Raw genomic sequence first — 23329 nt, 5'->3', positions numbered from 1 at the left:
ATTAACTCATGAGCATTTCAGGGGTGGAGTCAGGTTAAGTGCCGGTATTCAGCCTCCTCACAGCATAAATAGCAGTCTTATCTTTATGTGGTTTGGCTTACAGTGGGGGAAATAAGTATTTGATCCCTTGCTGATTTTGTAAGTTTGCCCACTGACAAAGACATGAGCAGCCCATAATTGAAGGGTAGGTTATTGGTAACAGTGAGAGATAGCACATCACAAATTAAATCCGGAAAATCACATTGTGGAAAGTATATGAATTTATTTGCATTCTGCAGAGGGAAATAAGTATTTAATCCCTCTGGCAAACAAGACCTAATACTTGGTGGCAAAACCCTTGTTGGCAAGCACAGCGGTCAGACGTCTTCTGTAGTTGATGATGAGGTTTGCACACATGTCAGGAGGAATTTTGGTCCACTCCTCTTTGCAGATCATCTCTAAATCATTAAGAGTTCTGGGCTGTCGCTTGGCAACTCGCATCTTCAGCTCCCTCCATAAGTTTTCAATGGGATTAAGGTCTGGTGACTGGCTAGGCCACTCCATGACCCTAATGTGCTTCTTCCTGAGCCACTCCTTTGTTGCCTTGGCTGTATGTTTTGGGTCATTGTCGTGCTGGAAGACCCAGCCACGACCCATTTTTAAGGCCCTGGAGGAGGGAAGGAGGTTGTCACTCAGAATTGTACGGTACATGGCCCCATCCATTCTCCATTGATGCGGTGAAGTAGTCCTGTGCCCTTAGCAGAGAAACACCCCCAAAACATAACATTTCCACCTCCATGCTTGACAGTGGGGACGGTGTTCTTTGGGTCATAGGCAGCATTTCTCTTCCTCCAAACACGGCGAGTTGAGTTCATGCCAAAGAGCTCAATTTTTGTCTCATCTGACCACAGCACCTTCTCCCAATCACTCTCGGCATCATCCAGGTGTTCACTGGCAAACTTCAGACGGGCCGTCACATGTGCCTTCCGGAGCAGGGGGACCTTGCGGGCACTGCAGGATTGCAATCCGTTATGTCGTAATGTGTTACCAATGGTTTTCGTGGTGACAGTGGTCCCAGCTGCCTTGAGATCATTGACAAGTTCCCCCCTTGTAGTTGTAGGCTGATTTCTAACCTTCCTCATGATCAAGGATACCCCACGAGGTGAGATTTTGCGTGGAGCCCCAGATCTTTGTCGATTGACAGTCATTTTGTACTTCTTCCATTTTCTTACTATGGCACCAACAGTTGTCTCCTTCTCGCCCAGCGTCTTACTGATGGTTTTGTAGCCCATTCCAGCCTTGTGCAGGTGTATGATCTTGTCCCTGACATCCTTAGACAGCTCCTTGCTCTTGGCCATTTTGTAGAGGTTAGAGTCTGACTGATTCACTGAGTCTGTGGACAGGTGTCTTTCATACAGGTGACCATTGCCGACAGCTGTCTGTCATGCAGGTAACGAGTTGATTTGGAGCATCTACCTGGTCTGTAGGGGCCAGATCTCTTACTGGTTGGTGGGGGATCAAATACTTATTTCCCTCTGCAGAATGCAAATAAATTCATATACTTTCCACAATGTGATTTTCCGGATTTAATTTGTGATGTGCTATCTCTCACTGTTACCAATAACCTACCCTTCAATTATGGGCTGCTCATGTCTTTGTCAGTGGGCAAACTTACAAAATCAGCAAGGGATCAAATACTTATTTCCCCCACTGTATGCAGTCAAGGACTGAATATTGACTTAATCAGCTATATGTTAGCTGACTCAAAAAAACCTGGATATTCAATGCTGAAGCCTGGACAGGGCCGGGCATTGAATATCTGGGAATAATGCTGGTGGTGGGCAGCAAAACATTCACCACTGCCTGTTCAATATCAGGGGGCCTATTTTTAGAGAGAAAAAATGAATGCTAATTTTTATTAGTTGTTGTTTTTGCTATTTTCCCTGTTCCTAGAGTGCGTACAATCTAAGGGGGCAATTCTATAAAGTGGCACCTAAATTAAAGCACTACAATGGGACACGCTTAGCACCAATTCTGTAATGCCATTGATGCGCACCTAACCCATTACAGAATGCAAGAGCTAAGTGGGTATGGTGTGCCAAACCTTAGGCTGGACCACTTATGCCAAATCAATGACTGGAATAAGTTGTTGCGTTTAAGTGCACCATGCAGTGCATGCAACTAACTATATTCTATAAGTTGCCCATGTCGTGTGGTGATACATCCATGGCATGCCCATGCTTCGCTTATAAGTACGACCCACGTTTAGTTACTAGCTATGCGAATGGCACACCAATTTTATAGAATAGCATCAAACACTTACATGTGTAAGAGCCAATTAATGGCACTCTTCTTACCCATATGTGCTATTCTATAAACTTTGGCACACAACTGGCACCTAACTTTAGGGGTACCTTACAGAATTGCCTTTCATGTTTGTATTTGAGGCAATGGAGGGCTATGTAACATTCCGTAGATCGCAAGGAGCAGCAGTGAGATTTGAAGTGTTATATAAACACCTAAGCATCTTTCCTGCAAGGTTACCACCTTTTGAATATCATGCCCTAAACTCCTAAATTCAGGAGCATAAAAAGGAATGTTAAGGGGGGCAGAGATAAGGTGAGAAAAAATGTAGGGGATTAGCACTGGTTTTCAGCACTAGGTTCAAAATGAATGGCAGGCCTAAATTTAAAAGCATAGGTGGTGATTTTATAAAGGCATACCAAAATATAGGTGCTGCAAAGGGGTGCACATAATGCCAATTGTATAACAGCATTAGGATGAGCCTAACCTGTTCTAGAATACTATGGCAAAGCGGCCCTGGCATGCTGATATTTAGGTACAACTGCTTACGCCATTCAATGGCATGCTTCACTAGGCAGAATGCTTATGGCATGCCCTTGCTCTACCCACAGGAACAGTCTACTTGCAGTAGCACGTTAACCCCCAGATTCTACAAAGAGTACCCGAAATTGGCATGTCAAGATTTGGGCATGATCCAGAGATGCACATGCTTCTTATTTGGTTAATAAGCCAATTAACAACAATAATGAGGCACAATTGGCACCATTTAGGATTTGTGCATGCAACTACCTGTGCGCTATTCCAGAACACTGGGTGCCCAAATCCCATAGTGTACAACCCAAAAGAGTGCATTGCCATAGTAGGGGCATGGGCGGGCCAGGGGCATTCCAAAAATTTGCATGCGGTATTATAGAATACCGGAGATGAGCTCCCACATTTTGAGTGCCATTTACTGAATCCAGCCCTAAGTGCCTTATAGTATTGCCCTTATAACTTTTAAGATAATAAATTAACATAAATTTTCAGCTTAATATTCAGACTCCTAAATTTGAGTGAAAATAGGACACAAATTTTGGAGCCTAACTTAAGAACCAAAATTAAGGAGTTCTACTTTCTTTGAATAGTGGGCCCAACATGTAGAAATGTAGATTTAAAATCATTATAATAAGATACATACAGGCAGTTAACTTGGTGAAAAAATTCTGCTCAATTACCTTCAAATTTCTTTCCTTGAAGGACTTCTAATTAAAAATAATATTGGTGACCATTTATATTCATTTCAGAATTGGCTAAACATATTAAAAAGTAGTAGAGACAGTCCTTTGGTGGTTTTATTCTTTCTTTGTTGTGTGGTCTATTTTTTAAAGACATGTGGAGCAGCATTTTAGAGAGTACTTCCAAATTGGAAATTAGACATCCAAGTCAGGACATCTGAAGTCTTGTTATTATTTTAGAATAGGATCAAGCCTATTCAAAAATACACAGAGAAATAGACATTCATGCACTGGTTATGTGTGGCATGGACATCCATTTTAGAAACATAGATGTCTAAAATTTAGAGGAGCAAAACACATTCATGGACTTTTATGTTCCTGCACGTGAATGTCCTTGTTATGAAATGGTAAGATAGATATTCATGTGCAGGAACATAAAAGTCTATAGGATCTTTTTACCAAACTGTGGAAAAATGACCCTGTGCTCGCAGTGTGAGCTGTTTTTCCTGCGCACCAGAGTCCTTTTTACCGCAGTGGGTAAAACTCTTACCATATGGCCATTGAGGTGGTGATAAAGGCTCCAGCGCTAACCTGGCAGTAACCAGGCAGCACATGGCGATGGCCTGTTACTACTGGGTTACCGCCGTGCAAGCCATTTCTGAGGGATTTCTTTTTCCCCTGGAAATAGTATGTGCTCAGGGAGGGACTACCGCTGGCAGCTGCATTGGGCCAGCGGTAATCCCGGAAGAGTGAGTGGTAAGCCCACATTGGGCTTACCACCACTCTGTAAAAGGGCCCCTCTGTGAGCCATTTTAGAAATGTGACAGTTCATTTTTCCTGAAGCTATCACACAGCCCAGTATCCCTTGCTAGTTTCATTTTCTGGAAATACATCAATCATTGGAAGATTAAGGGAGTGACCTCCCCTAATGCCTCCATTGGCATTCTGCTCATTCAGAGCACTTTTCTGATCCCTAAATGTCCTGCTTAGCAGGTCTATATGCTGATGTCCATTTTTTGGACATAGAAATCCATTCCCCACCCTAATCCCACCCAAAACATGCCCGGACCATGCCCTCTTGCCATATGGATGTTTTTCAGTCTTAGACATCCATATCACGGCTTTGTAAAATTGGGTTTTAGACATCCATGCAAAATGATTGTTCTTATATTGTTTTTATTATTTTACATTGCTATAATGTTTTATTGTAGTGCAATACATTTTTATTGTTATGAACTGCTTTAAAACCTTAAAACCCTGGCTGTATTAAGCTGAATATCAGATTCATAAATCAAATCAAATCTATGTGCCTTTATAAAATGCCAGCATAAAAGCAGATAACATTATGCCTAAATACATCCACATCCATTTACACCAGCTTAAGATTTGGTATAAATGTGCATGACTGAATTCGTTGCCAGAGAGTGTGGTAAAGGCGTTTAGCTTAGAGGAGTTTTAAAAAGGTTTGGACGGCTTCCTAAAGGAAAAGTCCATAGACCGTTATTAAATGGACTGGGGAAAATCCACTATTTCTGGGATAAGCAGTATAAAATGTTTTGTACATTTTTGGGATCTTGCCAGGTATCTGTGACCTGGATTGACCACTGTTGGAAACAGGATGCTGGGCTCGATGGACCTTTGGTCTTTCCCAGTATGGCAATACTTATGTACTTAAGTGTGTATTTTATCATCTACTTGCATAATTGTGACTTCATCCATGCTCTAGCCAAAATCCTCCCCCAAACACGCTTACATCCTGGCTATGTTATATACATGTACCTTCTTACTTGTCATAGTATGTACGTATGCATGTGGGGTAATTTTATAAAACTAATCACATTTCTCCGATATCTACTAGTGTTGATGTTACTGTTATAGGAGGAAAAGCCTCAAACAAATGATGGGAAACTCCTTTGTTAATACTTCAGTCAACTTTAGGGAGGCCCATACATTTATCACTGGCACAAAAACCTCCTGAAAATAAAAAGAGGTGGGAATATAAACCAGGCTATCCAAAAAAAAACTGGAACCAACCAAAGTCAATTGAATATTAAGATAAAAAATGGTTTTTAATTTCACATTAAAAATGACTCGATACAACGTTGTGTTTTGGCCTGATGGCCTACATCAGGAGTCTTATATCTAAGATAAAAATTAAAGTAAGATCATAAACTGATGATATGAAGAAATCTCAAACCTCAAGTAAAAAAATCTGCAGACAAGGCCCTAGCAATGCAATTGCTTTTTTGCAGACTGCAGTGATAGATGGTTCATTTTCCAAACGGTCTTTTTCAAGACCATTTTTATGTCCTTGTCTGCAGATTTTTTACCCATATGTGCTATTCTATAAACGTTGGCCCTGAAGAGGACAGTACAAATAAAAAAGTAGCACATATGAATTTATCTTGTTGGGCAGACTGGATGGACCGTGCAGGTCTTTTTCTGCCGTCATCTACTATGTTACTTCGTGGTTTAAAGAATATTGAATCAGGTGCTGAATCTGTGGTTTAAAGGAAAGTACCCCCAGAGCCTGCACCTGGGACAATACATGTACAGAGGTACCTGACAAGGAAGCAAACTCAAGAAATGCTAGAGAAGAATCAGTACTTAACAAAGAGCAGTTCTGTTTTATTCACATTCAGCTTCAAACAATTATTTCTCAACCACAATTGAACTTTCTCAAAAACACTGCATTCTCAGAATGGCATCATGCACACCCAAAGGCACCAGGAAAAAAAAAAACCTGTATATCATCTGCACAAATGCGGAAAGATACTCCTTAACAGCCACAACAAATGACCCAGTAGCCTCAAGTAGATGTTAAAGAGTACTGCAGACAAAGCAGAGCCTTGGGGAACCCCCATATCAAGTGAATACAATGAACATAATTTATCTCCCACACGTACTCTTTCAGGCTTATTTTCAAAAGAGATGGGCGCCCATCTTCCAACACAAATCGGGAGATGGGCATCCTTCTCTCAGGGTCGCCCAAATCGGCATAATCGAAAAGCCGATTTTGGGCGCCCTCAACTGCTTTCTGTCGCGGGGATGACCGAAGTTCCTTGGGGTGTTTCGGAGGCATACCGAAGATGGATCTTGGGTGTGCCTAACACATGGGTGTCCTCGACCCATAATTGAAAAAAAAGTGCCTAGAACTATGTGCATCCATTTACACCAAGGCACAGAGGAGCATATTCTATAACAATGCACATACATTTTGGAACACCCATGAAATGTCCATTTCCCCATTATAACCACACCCCTTTTTGGCTCTGCATATTAGAATTTAGGCGCTCTGTGCTACAGACTATGCTTAATGAGTTGAGTGTGTAATTATTGCCAATTAATGTTACTCATTTGTGTAGATGATCAATCCTGATGTCTACTAAAAATGCATTACAATTGAGAAACATGGTATATATTTTAAAAATCCAGTATGACACTTCCCTTTGCATATTTTCTTTCTTTGATTCTAGATGACGTAAGTCTCACACCTAAAGATGAGGTGCTTATTGACATCGATGAAAAGGAGCTTCTGATTCCTCCTGTTCAGGTAAGAAAAGAATGTGAGATTTCACTTTTCCCTTCTTTCCAGAGAACTGAACTGGTGGCAACCTCAAGTTTAATTCAGTGGCGTAGCCAGACCTGAGATTTTGGGTGGGCATAGAGCTAATATGGGTGGGCACTATATATATATATATATATATATATATATATATATATATATATATATAGGCCCCAGCAGCTAGCCTTAATTTAAAAAAAATTACATGATAATGATTATGATGAAAAAAAAAGCATTTACAATTTTATTACCTGCTGGCTGCTGGGCTGGGCTGGGCTGTGCTGCTGGCAGCTGCTGCTTACCTTGGCAGAGTTGGAGACACTGGAACTCGATTCTGGAATGATCTGGAACTTCCTAAGCCAATTCCTACCCCAGGGCCAGACTGAGGCTCGCCTCGCACCTGCGTACGTGCGTGCACATGCAAATATATATTTTTTAAGCCTGCCCTCTGAATGATGCTACGAGCAAGGCTGAGCATGTCGCTGCGCACAGCAGCGCAGCCACGTCCATTCAGCGCTGCTACCGCGTAGGATGGATGATGGAAGGGAAACTACGATGCGCTGCCTGCGCGGCCCTGCAAGTGCACTGCAAGCAGCAATCATTCCGGGAAGGTAGGCGCCGGCGGGCAGGCTGATGTTGTCTGAGCCTGCCCTGGAGACCTGAGCGGGTGCCCGGCTGGCGGCTGCGCGACTTGTACGCTAGGGCCTAGGCTGCCGCTGCTGCACTGCAGACTACAGTGTGTGCGCTTGGGTGGTGGTGGTGGGCGGGCGGGCTTGAGATCGAAATCGGGCTGGATTCTGTCGAGCCTGATCAGCTGAGCGCTACAGCGGGTGCGCTGTGCAGGTGGCATCCCTGCCGTCGTGCTGCTGCTGCAATGTGTGTGCGCTTGGGTGGGCGGACCTGGGCCGAAATTGGGGGGCCTGGGCCCACCCAGGCCCACCCGTAGCTACACCCCTGGTTTAACTGAGTGCTTTTTGTTGCCTGTCTTCACTGTCTAGTAAATGCATTGTATTATTAAAATGTTCCTTGGAGGTTGCACTCACTAGACCAGTGCTTACCAAACTTTCTATTGTTGTGACCCTATTATTGTGGTCTCAGAAAGCAGGCAACTCCCAGCCCTCCTATAGCATCACAGCCATGCTGCAATCATTCCCAGCCTTCTGTGGAGGCTGCCAAGTCTGATTAAACATGAGCTCAACAAGAGGAATGTTTTTTATTTTGTGTGGCTTACTCAGGTCATGTCCCCAAATGAGGGTTTGTGACCCCTTTTGGAGTCATGATCTACAGTTTGGGGAGCCCTTCCCAACATTATCCTGCTTTGTAATACCTATAGCTACTTCTGAAAAAGATGTGAGCAAAATCTAAATAGATAGTACCTTATTTTATGATTTTCATTTTCTGTACCGTGTCCTGCAGTACTTTAGCAATTATCAGAACCATCGGTTTTAATGAAAGACCTGTTTTACGTAATTATTATAAAGCTTTTGCCAGTCATTTTTTCTAACTGGTCCTCAGCATATAATGGACTCTTTCTTTTCTTCCCAGTAGTACAACACAGACCTCATTTGACTTCCTCAAAAAAGTCTGAAATGCATTCCTTTGAATTATCAGTTGCATTTCACATATTTGGCTAGCTAATAAACAGCAGTACATCTTGATGTATTCAGAGATCACTTTAATTACCAAGTTTCTTTTATCTTATTATTTAAAAAAATACCTCTTTAGTTCCTGGGCACATGATACTGTTTGCTATGATCTCAAGTAGTTTCCTCCACAGTCAGCACCCTCTTAGAAGGATAGAAACACATAACGTAATGGCAGAAAGAAGCCAGTCTGCCCTCCTTCAGCAGTTGCTCAGCTGTACGATCCCTTCCTCTCCCATACTTGTCTCATAGCTTCATGATTTCAAATACTATCCTTGACTCTGTCACCTCCACTGGGAAGCTGCTGCATGCGTTCAGCTTACTTTCTGTAAAGAATATTTCCTAAGTCTACCACCTTTCATCCTCATCCAATGATCCCTAATTCCAAAACTTTTGTATCTTGGTTGTATTTAACTGTATCTATCCTATCTCTTCTTTCCCTTCTTTCCTCCAGGGTATGCTTATTACATCTATAAGTCTGTCTCCATGTGCTTTACATTGACCATTTTAGCAGATCCTCTGAACTGATACTACGGGGTTTACATCCTGTTCAATATGTGCCTGTTGATATTAATCCCACAGTGGTCGGCATTTTTTAACGGTTAGTATTTTTTAAAATGCAGACCGCTGTGGGCAGGATTAGCCCAGATATTCAGTGCCAGGCCGTGTCTGGCACAGTATATCTTGGGCTAATTGAGATGCCAGTGGCTGCCAGAGTTTATGCAGATCCCAGCCAATATTCAGCTGGGGCACACATGAGACAGCTATGCAGGTCCAGTCTGAATAACACCTGGGACCCGTATAACATTCAAATAGTGTCATTGTCGCTCCAATCCCTTCCTCCCACCCCCCAGGCAAAATCCACATTCCCCTCCCACACCCCTCCCACACCCCCTCCCTGATATGATAATACCTCCCAACCCCCACACCCCACCTGAAGTCTCTGGTGGTCCAGTGAAGGCAATGGGAGCAGGAGCAAACCCCACTTGCTCTTAAGCTTAGTGGCTGGCTCTAGAAAATGGCTGCTGTGACCTCTTGTTCCTGTTTCCATTGGCCCACAAGGGACTTCAAAGTAAGTCCAATGGGGCAAATCCTGAGTGGGGATGTAGGAGGAGGTATGGACCTTGGAGGGGTGATCATGCTATGTCATGAGGGGTGAAAGGGGGTATGAATCTTGTCCAGTGGTTGGGAGATGGGTATGGATCTTGTTGGAGGTGGGGATGGGGTGAGAATGGCCTTATTTGGCCCTTCTTTGGCCCTTAGGGAGATTGGGAGGGAGACAGGGGGATCAGAAGGGGGATCTGTGTGCTTCTGGTGGGGAGAAGGAGGAGGGAGGGGGATCAAAAGGTGGTTGTGTGCTTCTCGGCTGATGGGAGTGAGGGAGAGAGGGTGCTGGCAACACATTTGAACAGGACCCAAAAGTTAACCGGGCATCAACCAACATTGAGACTGGTGCTCGGTTAACTCCCTACAAAAATTTAGAACAGTCCCTTTTCAGTTCTAACTTTATGTGGTTGGTCAGCTGGTTAGAGAACTGAAAAATGTCGCTAACTGGATAAGCTTTCACGTTGCCCTAACTGCTCCCAGACCTCCCTTGCTGGTTTTGGCATCGGTGTTAGAGGGGATATTTAGCGGTACTTAACTGCAGCTAAATATCCCCGGATAGCCCTGCATAAGTGATTTAAGCAACCAGGAATTTCTGGTCGTTTAAAACACTCTTCTTTCTCACCACAAATTTACAGAAAAATTGTAGAAAGAAATTAGCTGCAAGCTGCAATACTTTCGAACAAAATCCAAGTTGTAGCTAATGCTTTATTCTTTTTCAAACTCAATTCCAAACAGCAGAAAACATATTCTTGAAGTTTTAAGTATTTATTTCAACAAAATTTCACTGATTATTTCAACAAAATTCACTGATTTCAGTGCATATTCTTAACATTTACAAACATATCTCACTTCTGTAGAAAATACTTTAAAATACTCTAAGGTAAAAGTTTTTCTTCAAATTTATTTTCACATTTTGCAGAGCACAGATGGCCCCACTAACATGCGACATGTTTTGCAAATGCTGCCTCAGGGTGTGATCCGCCAAAACTTATGCTTGAAGAATCGCACGCACTGCATCAGTGCCTGCCTCATACTGAGTTTGAAAAAGAATAAAACATTAGATATAGCTGGGATTTTGTTTGAGGGTTAAGTATCTCCGCTAGCTGATTTTTGACCATACTTTTGACAATACTTTTAGCAGGTATTATGAGAAATTGCCTCTTCTCTGCTGAGTGGCCCTAGCGACATTAGGAACTACATTAACAAGTAAAAAACAGAGAATTTTTATATTTGAAGAGAATCTTATCACTAAAAGACTCATTTTAGAAAGTACATCTATCCCCCAAAATATATGTGAAAGTGACCATGTGTAGAATTTGCCATCATTTCAGAATATCAGGTTTGTACATGTAGGTCTCATCTAAAATCTACAAATCCCACCCCAGGACCATATGTGGAGGTGCTAAGGATGGACAGCCAAAAAAAATTTGTTTTGTGTAATTTTTAATGACATTTCTGGGAATGTCTGTTTTATTCATTTTCATTTGGCCATTTTGTCTTCATGGGAACAAAATTGTTTAATGTGTGCTCTTTCGAAAGAGTGTGCACTGTTTGCAAAAAGGGCACATTTTTTCAATGTCAGTGTCAATCGACCCTTGTAAACCGCTGTTTCCCCTAAATTAGGGTTCAACATGGAGTACAGTTAAAAAGGAAAATACAAAGTGAATATGAATAACAATAGAAATTCAACATAGTAGTCCAATGTAATTAATCAAGAGGAAATTAGCTCTCGTTCAAATAAGTGTGTTTTAAGCTTCTTGCGAAAATTCAGATAGTTTGGCTCAACTCGAATAACCCATGGAAGAGCATTCCATTCAGGAATAGCAAGAACAGAAAAAATGATATTGATTATTCTAAAACAAAAACATATTTTACTAAAAGCAGGGGGACTTAGAATAAGCTTATCCCACAGTCTGGAGGAGTGCCCCAAAAATGTTTAAAAATCATGTTAACTAACAGCCGAGCAGTGGAACCACAAATAATATGATATAATATGCAGAGTATGATATAATATGCAGAGTGCCTTAAACAAAATACATTTGGCTACTGGAAGCCAGCATAGCCTTACCATAAACACAGTGATGCTCTTTTTCCCATAATGCATGTATCCACAGTGGTTCATAAATGTACTATTGTTCACACATGCACAATGGTTTGAATGGGTATACTATCAAGAAAAAAGTTTGCACTCTTAAGAGTTCACACTGTTACTGGCAAATGAAAACACATTAAGTTTCATATTTGTTCTCATTTTTGCTTGTTAACGACATGAAATGACATGGGATATGTCGTTTTGACATTTCGTATTTCATTTCAAATGAGAGTTCATCCCTAGTAGTTGCCACACATGTAGGTTAGGTGCTGGCTACATGTAGGTGGAGGATCAGTTTTACAAATATAAATGTGGGAAAGATACATAGGGAAAGCACCAGGTCTTACATGTGTGTAGCCCCCACTTACATGTGCAGGTTGCAAAATAGCAACCTACACCTCTATATGGTGGCACATACACATATAAGGCAGTAATTTTTCTAATCAACAAGTGTGTCTCCTGTGAACACTGAGCTGTTTAACCCCCAAATGATCAGAATCTCCCTGGAATCAGATTACCCTCGATTATATTACCTCACTCCACACTGGCATCCGATCTCTCCCCGATCAGAGCACCCCAGGCATCATATTGCCAAATCAAAGCCCCTCCCAGACCAGAACCCTGCAATTTGATCAACCCCCTTGGAACAGACCTCCATAATCCTCTTTTGAAGCTTTCTCCATAGCTAGCCCTTCCCAGCAGTCCCTAATGCTCATGGTAGCTTAGCATCATGTTTGAATGTTCTAATGTGTGCTTGTTTCAATTAGTGTTATGCTGATATCATATTATATCTCTGTTATTTAAATTTCAGTGGTGGCAAATGTGTATATTTTTGATACTGTTTCATGGTAGTCCTGTTATTAGGTTTCAATTTGCTGCTTTCAAGTTTACCTCTTTATTGTATTTTTGTTTGTATTTGGTCATTTTTACTATTGTTATACTATTAGCAAAAATGTAAGTTTTATGTTAAACTGTACCTGCTGAATACTGCCTTGGGTTAATCTCTTCATAAAGGCAGTTAATAAGTTCCAATAAATAAGCATTGTGCATATAAGACCTAGGCTCTTGCCCATCCTAGCTCAAGACTTTTCCATTTGTTGATTCAAGCAGAGCTGGCCATTTCAGTAGGCTAAATAGTACTTCTACCCTTGCAGTGATGAGACTGCACATTTCTTGCTCACTCACAGAATTTCCAGTACAAAGAAAGTAAACCTCTGAAACTCTGAGTAAAACTTTAAAAGCTCTCCAAGCAAACAGCTATCAAGGGGAATGGCCTGTTTTTGATGTAAAAAAAAAACAAAACCAAAAAACTTTCCTCCTTGGTACATGCTTTAGTGACAGTCTAGGCGAAATTTGTCAAGTGACTCATGGAATGACACAACTGTTTTTAAAAACAGATGCTTTGTAAATAACACCATATAAGTTCACTGTTAATGTAAATCAACTTTAAAGTAATTTTTTAAAACAACAATTTTCTACACTAATGCATTTTTATCAGGTTTTGTAAGCTGGTAAAGTCATATTTTTCAATGAAGAGTAATGGGAATATGGGGTTGTGATTCCTTTGGTAGCAGTATGAACAGGGGTATGTTTGTTAGGATGTGTTTTTTTATTTATTACTTGAGGAGGAGAAGAGATTACAATATCATTTATATAAAATAGGTTATAAACAATTCCATTCACATATTTACTTGCAAGTTTCTTCTGAGGCATACTTTTCAAACTTTTACAAACATGTGAGAGCATGCCAATCACCATTGAAATATGCATATGTATGTATCAGCAGCAGAATTAGTATTTTGAGCAGAGATTATACATCACCGTACATAAGCTTCTCACAATAGTTCCCAGGTTAACTTATGTCATTGTGCCACCAGGGGTACTCAGCGTGCTTTCAGTGAATCCTGGGGCTCAAGGTGGCAAGAAATCTACTAAAAGTGTGCTTATATATTTAGCCTTTAGAAGAGAAAGTAGCTCTGGAGTGGGGGGGAGGGGGGAGGAGGAGAGTATGGGTCACTAATATTTCAAGAGAAATTAAATATGCAGTAGTTACTAAATAGATTTCCTAGTTCAAATAGGAAGAAAAAAGAACACTAAAAGGTCAAAATTCAAATCCATTTCCAGTGTTTAATGATTACATTTTTTTTTACCTTCAATGTAGTTAAAGAATGTATTCTTTTGTGAACTCCATTGACCTGCCCATGCCCCTCCAATGGCCACACCCCCATTTGAGTTGTGCATGATCCAATTTAGGCGCCCATTGTTACAGAATAATGGGCAGCCTGATCAGCACCCAAATCATGATTACTGCCAATTAAGTGCTTATTAACTCCAGTAATGAAATCATTGCATACCATTAACTAATTATCTTGGGCACCGATCTGGGATGCGTGCCCTTTATAGAATCAAGGGATAAGTGCTTAATTCACTTAAGAAAAAGGGGCCTTAAATTTTTAAGGCCATGCTAATGAACTAAATGCACACTAACAAATGCATATCCCTAGTGGATACTTTTGCTGCACCAGTAGTCAAAGTGTTATGTTTGAATATTTGAATATTAATCCCTACAGGTATTGAAGCTCATGTATTAACTTTATTTATTTAAAAATTTGTATTCCGCCTACAACTAAGTGCATTACAATAATAAAAACTAACAGAAATAAAATTCTTCTTACGTCAATCAAGGCAGACAAATCATCCCCATGCCTGCACAAACATATATGTCTTCAATAATTTACGAAAGGATGCCATACTGCTACAAAATCTTAAAATCCCAGCTAAAGCATTCCAAAAGTATTCGAGTACAAGTATATTTCACAGAATGCAATTCTCTAGTTGCCAGCAACATCACATGCTCTGATCTCAAAGTCCTTAAAGGCCGGCAAATCAAAACAGCACAGTGCAACTTTGACTAAAAATGATTGGCATTGTGCTACACTAAGTATCCAGAAGTGATGAATGTCCAGCACTAATTGGTATCCTCTACAGATCAGTTTTCTTTTAACTTGACATTAATCATGCATTTGTTAATACTGCAATGTGTATCATTGCTGTTTCACTGTTAGAGATATACCTTGCATACAATATAGTCAAGACACTTATAAAGGACAAATAAGGAACTTTCTGAAATTATTTATAGGTGCCCTTTTACAAAGGTGCAGGAGGGCTAATGCGCAGGTAGCACATGCCCAATCGGCACTACCGTCAGGGTAGCACGTGCACCGGGGGCGTAATTCAGAATTTGACGTGTGCTGAATCCCGCGGTAGAAAATAATTTTCTATGGCAGGGGCATTCCCAGCGGTACCTGGCAGTGTGCCCACATTGGAGTGCGCTGCATGGTTACCACTTGAGTAGTACATGAACCCTTACTGCTAGGTCAGCACATTGACGGAAAAACTATTATTATCACAACGTCGGGCAGACTGGATGGACCGTACAGGTCTTTATCTGCTGTCATCTACTATGTTACTATTAAACTATCATGACTAAGCCATAAAAAGGTGCCTGAAATGACCACTGGAGGGATTAAGGCATGACCCCCCTTACTCCCCCATTGGTCACTGACCCCCTTCCACCCCTCAAATATGTGAAAGAAACAGTACATTCCAACCTCTTTGACAGCTTCAGATGTTATGTCCAGACCTATTAGAGTAGCAAGCAGGTCACTGGACTAGCCTAGTGGTCAGTGCATTGAACTGTATAGAAGGGGACCCAGGCCCATATCCCACTCTAACTGGTACACTTGTGGTGGAAAGTGTGAGCCCTTGAAAATTCACCAAAAACCTACTATACCCACATATAGGTGACACCTGCAGACATAAGGGCTATTGGAGTGGTGTACAGTTGCATACAGTAAGTTTTTGGTAGGTTTTGAAGGGCTCCCATGCAATATAAGGGGGTAACAGTGAGATGTGTACCTGGGACCTTTTATGTGAATTCCACTGCAGTGCCCCATAGGGTGCCCTACTGCTCTGCTGGGATGTCTGTGTGGCCAGTCTACTAAGAATGCTGCCCCCCCATACATGCCAAAGGCTTGTTTTTGTGCATTTTTCCCTTGGACTTGTTTTTTTTTTTTTTAACGGTCATAAAGAAAAACATACTGAACACAAAATATACAGCAAATGGCCATTTTCAAAACAAAAAGATAGGCATTTTATGGTTCTTAAATTTGCTATGTTCACCACTTGATTTTTGGACATGTTTAGCAAAACATCCAAAACTGGATTTAGATATCATATCGAAAATGCCTCTCCACATTTATGTTAGTGTACAGTAATGTGATAGCATCTTTTCATAAATCTAGGCCTCTGTATGCAGGTGAAAGTACATTCATTGTTCCACAATATACATACTTTTCTCAGAATTTTCGTATAGGCATTCTTGGAGAAGGGTTAAGGCAATGCGTCTAAAACATCGGTGCTGAAAACCCCCCACTTAAGAGTTATCTACAAGAACATAAAAATAGCCATAATGGGTCAGATCAATGGTCCATCTATCCCAGTATCCTGCTTCCAACAGCGACCAATCTAGGTCACAAGTACCTGGTAGAAACCCAATTAGTAGCACTTTCCGTGCTACCAATCCCAGGAAAAGCAGCTGCTTCCACCATGTCCATCTCAATAACATACTGTGGACTTTTTCTCCAGGAACTTGATCAAACCTTTTTTTAAACCCTGATACACTAACTACTGTTACCACATGCTCCGGCAGAGAATTCCAGAGCTTAACTATTCTTTGAGTGAAAAACTATTGTCTTCTGTTTGTTTTAAAAGTTTTTCAATGTAATTTCATTGTGTGTTCTCTGATCTTTGTACTTTTTGAAAGAGTGAAAAATCAATTCACTTTTACCTGTTCTACACATTCGGTATTTTATAGACATATCCTCCGTCAACTGTCTCTTTTCCAAGCCGAAGAGCCCTAACCTTTTTAGCCTTTTCTCATATGGGAAGAGTTCCATCCCCTTCATAATTCTGGTCACTCTTCTTTGAACCTTTCCTAATTCCGTTATATATTTTTTTGAGATACAGACCAGAAATGAACACAATTCTCAAGGTGATGTCACACCATCGAGTGATACAGAGTCATTATAATATTCTTGGTCTTAGTTTGCATCCTTTTCCTTATCATTCCCAGCAACTTGTTTGCTTTTTTTGGCCACTGCTGCCACACACTGAGCAATTCCCCCTCCATAAATTTACTTGTGGAGCACTGTTATTCTGTAATTATGTGCGTAACTCAAAGCCATGCCCCCATTCTGCCCCGAAATACCCATGACTGTACCCTTTCCATGCCCCTTTTGGGCTGCATGTAATGTTTATATGTGGGGTCAAATGGGCAGTATTCACAATGGAGAAGGGTAGTTAGTGGGGTTCCTCAGGGGTCTGTGCTAGGACCGCTGCTTTTTAATATATTTATAAATGATTTAGAGATGGGAGTAATTAGCGAGGTAATTAAACTTGCTGATGACACAAAGTTATTCAAAGTCGTTAACTCGCGACAGGATTGTGAAAAATCACAGAAGGACCTTACGAGACTGGGAGACTGGGCGGCTAAATGGCAGATGACGTTTAATGTGAGCAAGTGCAAGGTGATGCATGTGGGAAAAAAGAACCCGAATTATAGCTACGTCATGCAAGGTTCCATGTTAGGAGTTACGGACCAAGAAAGGGATCTGGGTGTTGTCGTTAATAATACACTGAAACCTTCTGCTCAGTGTGCTGCTGCGGCTAGGAAAGTGAATAGAATGTTGGGTATTATTAGGAAAGGTATGGAAAACAGGTGTGAGGATGTTATAATGCCGTTGTATTGCTCCATGGTGGGACCGCACCTTGAGTATTGAGTTCAATTCTGGTCGCCGCATCTCAAGAAAGATATAGTAGAATTGGAAAAGGTGCATCGAAGGGCGACTAAAATGATAGTTGGGATGGGACGACTTCCCTATGAAGAAAGATGAAGGAGGCTAGGGCTTTTCAGCTTGGAGAAGAGACGGCTGAGGGGAGACATGATAGAGGTATATAAAATAATGAGTGGAGTGAAACAGGTGGATGTGAAGCATCTGTTCACGCTTTCCAAAAATACTAGGACTAGGGGGCATGCGATGAAACTACAGTGTAGTAAATTTAAAACAAATCGGAGAAACTTTTTCTTCACCCAACGCACAATTAAACTCTGGAATTCATTGCCGGAGAACGTGGTGAAGGCAGTTAGCTTAGCAGAGTTTAAAAAGGGGTTAGATGGTTTCCTAAAGAACAAGTCAATAAACCACTACTAAATGGACTTGGGAAAAATCCACAATTCCAGGAGTAACATGTATAGAATGTTTGTACATTTGGGAAGCTCGCCAGGTGCCCTTGGCCTGGATTGGCCGCTGTCATGGACAGGAATCTGGGCTCGATGGACCCTTGGTCTTTTCCCAGTGTGGCATTACTTATGTACTTATGCACATAACAACCAATTAAATCTAATTTTTATCTCACCACATGGCCATTTTTCTGGCTTTTACTGGCTGCAGAAAAACTGCCTTGGCACATTGGGAAAATGGCCCCTGCTGCTAGCACAGGGCCATTTTTCCCGCAGCGTGGTAAAAGGACCCCAAAGTGACTGCGTGAATATCCTGGATTCTGTACATAGTGCCTACAGTTAGACACTTTCCATTCCCATGTGTAACTTAATAGGTTAATTGGCTCTTAATTGGTGCTAAGAATCAATAGACCTTAACAGCCGTTAATTGGAGCCAATTAGTAATTATGTGCGGAAATACCTTTGCACCCTATTCTACAACTCCCATGCCTAATTTTTATCATGCTCAACTCTATAGTGCTGTGGTCATGGGAATGGCATAGGCAGATCAGGGGCATGCCTAGAAATTAGGTGAAAGGTTATAAAATGCTATCATTACCGCGCCTAACTACCAGGATTTCAGCATCAGCTGCAGTAAATGCTAATGCCTAAAGGTAGGTGTGAGAATGTGGATTTAAGCTAGTATTTTGTAAAGGCAGTTCTGCACAGAAATACTGTTATAAAATTCACACATAGCGCGCATCATCCTGGCACCTATCTTTGGATGATCTTTACTGAATCTCCCCTTAACGCACAGTAAAATATTGGCTGTGGATTAACTGCACGGGCAGATACTGGGCATGCCCTGTACATTTAACACAATGACTTTGTAGTCACCATGCAGTAATTTTAGGAAATTACCATGCAGTAACTGCAAAGCCACATGAGACTGTACCGCTAGGTCAATGGCTGGCGGTAAGGTCTCAGACCCAAAATGGACGTGCGGCAATTTTCATTTTGCTGCACGTCCGTTTTTGGCAAAAATTAAAAAAGGCCTTTTAACAGGTGTGCTGAAAAATGATTCTGTGCGTGCCCAAAACCCGCACCTACAATACCGCAGGCCATTTTTCAGCACACCTTAGTAAAAAGACCCCTTTATTTTATACTTCTGTCTTCTAACAAAAGAACAGGGTAGCAACAATTTACACCATAAGAAGCAATCCCCATCAGCCACTGTTAACTTACAACAGATCTTCAATACCTCAAAGACACTTTATACTAAAAATAAAATTAACTAAATTTTCAACTGATGTCTGCAAAATCTCCTAAGATTGTAAAGCAGGTTCTGTCTTCAGACGCTGGTACATAGTTTCGAAATACAAAGTATGGTTTCTCTAACTGATCCTAAAGCCTGTTCCTAATTAGGATAATTTAGAGTGAGGCTTCAAGTCTCCATTATTGTATATATAATGTCCTAGCATAATTTGGCTATTTGAATTGTAAAATTAATAGTGTTTAGATGTGGTTTACGGTCATGGCAAACAATTATTCTGTTTGCTGCACACTGTCACCGCTGGCGCCACAAGATTCTCTTTGCTCTCCCAGCCTGAAAAGCAAAAAATAAAAGATGGATTAGGACAAAGAGAAAGACGGAAGGGAGGGAAAAACACTGAAAAATAAAATAAACCATCTTTAGTTTTACCGTTTCTTTCACTTTGTTTTATAAGCATTTTTTTACTAAATACATTTAATACAGCTTGGATTAAACAGTGGATATTATCACATGATCCAATATACTCCCATAGGGAATAATTTTATATTTAAAATGTGTCTAAGGCATTATAGGATCCTATAATAGACATAGGCTCCTCCTATGCCTTTAGAATTAGAGTGAGGAGACTGATTCTGGAAATTAGTCAAGACATAGGTTGATATTTAGCGGTACTTATTAGGATATGAGCTGCTTTCACCCAGAAAGGTGCCACTCCTCAGCCACCGATTTTTAGCCACTAGTTTTCAGAGGTATTATCCAGATACGGTTGTTGAAAATCTTTAAGGAAATGCTTAACGTTACCAGCAGAATTACTTCCACCAATAGTAAGAGCACAATACCTGGTATTTACCAGGTACTAAGGGTAGAACTGGATCCCGGGATGCAAATTTGACAGATTTCTTGGAGTCTTCTTCACTAGACTTTATAACTGAAAGTACTACTGTTTTAGGTCCTCTTTTACAAAGTCACACTAGCAATTCCTAAGTGATAAATGAGAGGAAGCCCATAGGAGTTGAATGGGCATCCTCTCATTTACCGTGCAGGAATTGCTAGCATGACTTTGTTTGGTGATATTTACTTTAGAGCCAGACAGGGATACTGTTCTAAAATTATATTTCCACTATATGGACTATGAGTTCATGGGTTCCAAGATTAGAATATTTCCTGATAGCATGAGGAACGCTCAGAGGTGTTGCCAAGAAGTCTTGGCTTTGCACCCTCAAGCACAGAGCATTACTAAAAAGTGGCTGGAGCACATAGAAATCCATGCGGTAAATCTGCTGCCGGCCACTTTGTAGCATGGACCCCTGTAACTAAAACAAACCCCCTAAAACTTTTTAAAAAATCAACTTTTATACCATGATAACCTTGCCAGTTCTATGCGCTTTACAAATAAAAAGAGGCCAGGAATACCTTGGAAGTTACAATCAAATCAATCAAATAAAATTAAAACCATTCAAATGCTCAGTGCAAAAACTTCTTGAATAACCACGTTTTTAATAAGTTCCTAAATTGTGAGAGTGAACAAGTCAAGCATACCCATTCAAATACTTACATTTAAAGTTTCTCCCCCCCCCCAAAAAATTTTTTTTTGAAATAGTCAGGTTTTAATTAAACTTCAAAATCTGATATATTCAGAAGTAATTCTAATATCCAAGGGCAGGGAGTTCTATATTTATGAACCTTTCCCCAATATAGCTCTGTTAAAAGTTCTCAAGCGACAAGATGTTTTTGAAGGAATTGTCAGGAATTGTCAATCAAATGTCATGAGTGGATCTTAAAGCATCAATAGGTTGATATAACCTCACATAGGGCCATTTTTACAGAGCGGCGGTAAGCCCATCACAGGCTTAACGCTTGCTCTTCTGGGACTACCGCTGGTCCAACGCAGCCACCGGCAGTAGTCCCGCTCAGAGTGCACGCCATTTCCAGGGGAAAAAGAAGTACCTTGGAAATGGCTTGTGTAGCGATAAACTAACAGTAATCGGGCATGCTGCCCAGTTACCGCTGGGTTAACGCAGGAGCCCTTATTGCCACCTCAGTGGGTGGCAGTAAGGGCTCCCTGTTGCATGGCCATATGATAAGGGTTCTGTGGCTGCTCTTACTTTCTTCATGCATATTCTGTGAGAAATGGAAAAATAAAATGAGTACAACTACTAACACATTAAAGCAAATAAAAGCATACATTTATGTTTAAGTATGGCAGCATCCTGAACTGAAAATAGTGCTGATGTTTAAATACAGTAAGATGCCATCATAACAATTTTCCAGCCATAAGGATCTAAAACTGTGATGTCTAATTAAAGAGAAAGAAATATAGAAATGTATCACTTGCAATTGTGAAACACTACAAAAGAAGAAACAGAAATGCATCTTCAATAAATGATACTGTCAGAAGAATACATTCCATTCAGTTTTATTGTTTAGAACTGTGGGTGCTAAAGAATCTAAACGATGTATCCATCTTTGCTCTCTCCATGCCAACTTCGTCACACAGTCACCGCCTCATCTGTTGATAGGCTCATGATCAATAGCAAAACATCTTAGTTCTTCAAACTGATGTGCATTCTCAAGACAGTGTGTAATAATAAGCTCCTCTGTCCTGCCTCTTTTCAAGCTTGATTTATGCTCACTCATTTGTGCACATAAAGCTCTGCTTGTTTGACCCACATATGTTTATGTGTATTGAGTCTGATATACCGCTCAAGCTGACAAACAGGTCTGAGCAGTATAGAATAAAAGAAACAAAATAAAATAGGTAAAGAAAGGAACTCATGAAAGGAATGGATACACAAACGCCCTAAACATAGTCACTCAGATAAAATAAACCAATTACAGTGTATGGCCAGTCACTCAGCTCCCCATATGCATTCTAAAGGCTAATTGGAAAAAAAAAAAAGGATTTTCAACAGTCTTAAATTTCTGGAATGACTTCTCCCTTATGGGAGATGATTATGGGCACACCAAAATTCGATTTACAATTTGTAAACAAAAGCAACTTATAAGATTTGTTGTCACTGTGAATGACAAACTCCTTCAACTGAAGAGTAATGTTAAAAGTTTTGCACATACCACATTTAAATTGTCCCACAGTGGATAAATGGGACAAATGCACTGCCTTCTGAAAATCTCAAAATGCAGGTTTGCAACTGATCATCATAGAGTCAATATTTAAAATAAGCTATAAATTGAGAATTCAAAATCCAATCAGACTCAAACTTTCCACAGATGTGATCAGACAGAGATGGGAAATGATGAGATTTCATCCTGTTTTTAAATATACTGATTTAAGGATTACTTATTCTAGAAATAGAAAGAAATATATATATATTTCTTGTATAGAAATATAAGAGATTCTAAGCCCTACAACATCTGGACTGAATAGATAAAGTTCCTCTTTATCCATTGTGGGGCATTTTAATTGTGGTATTTGCAAAACTTCTGACATTACTCTGCTCATCCTTACTATCCACTATCCCTTCCTCTCCCTTAGGGATCCTATGTAGATCCTCAAGCTTTCTTGAATTCAGATATAGTTTTTATCTCCAACAGGAGGCCATTCAATTAATTCACCATCCTTTCCGTGAAAAAGTATTTCCTCAGGTTACTTCTGAGTCTATCTCCTTTTACCTTCATCCTATGACCCCTCATTCCAGAGCTTCATTTCAGTTGAAAGAGACTTGCCTCCTGTGCATTTATGCCACTGATATATTTAAATGTCTCTATCATATCTCCCCTCTCCAGCCTTTCTTCCAAAGTAAACATATTGGGGTCAATATTCAGAGCGATTTAAGTGGGCTGCAGAGGCTCTGGCCAACTTAAATCGACTGTCCCTGCCTAATCATCAATATTCAGTGGCACTAAACTAGGCA

The 23329-nt window shown here is 40.6% G+C and overlaps 1 protein-coding gene across 1 annotated transcript in view; it reads left to right on the top strand.

Annotated features, from left to right (window-relative positions):
- DYSF (dysferlin) overlaps window positions 1–23329 on the top strand; it is a 591346-nt gene that overhangs the window by 438622 nt on the left and 129395 nt on the right. The window contains exon 39 of the mRNA XM_030190967.1: window positions 6974–7050. Coding sequence (XP_030046827.1) covers window positions 6974–7050 — 77 coding nt within the window. The remainder of the gene's footprint in view (window positions 1–6973; window positions 7051–23329) is intronic.

The sequence above is a fragment of the Microcaecilia unicolor genome, chromosome 2 (genome assembly GCF_901765095.1).
Source record: "Microcaecilia unicolor chromosome 2, aMicUni1.1, whole genome shotgun sequence".
NCBI lineage: Eukaryota > Metazoa > Chordata > Amphibia > Gymnophiona > Siphonopidae > Microcaecilia > Microcaecilia unicolor.
The sequence above is the reverse complement of the archived record's forward strand: the minus strand, read 5'-3'. Positions and strand labels throughout refer to the sequence as shown.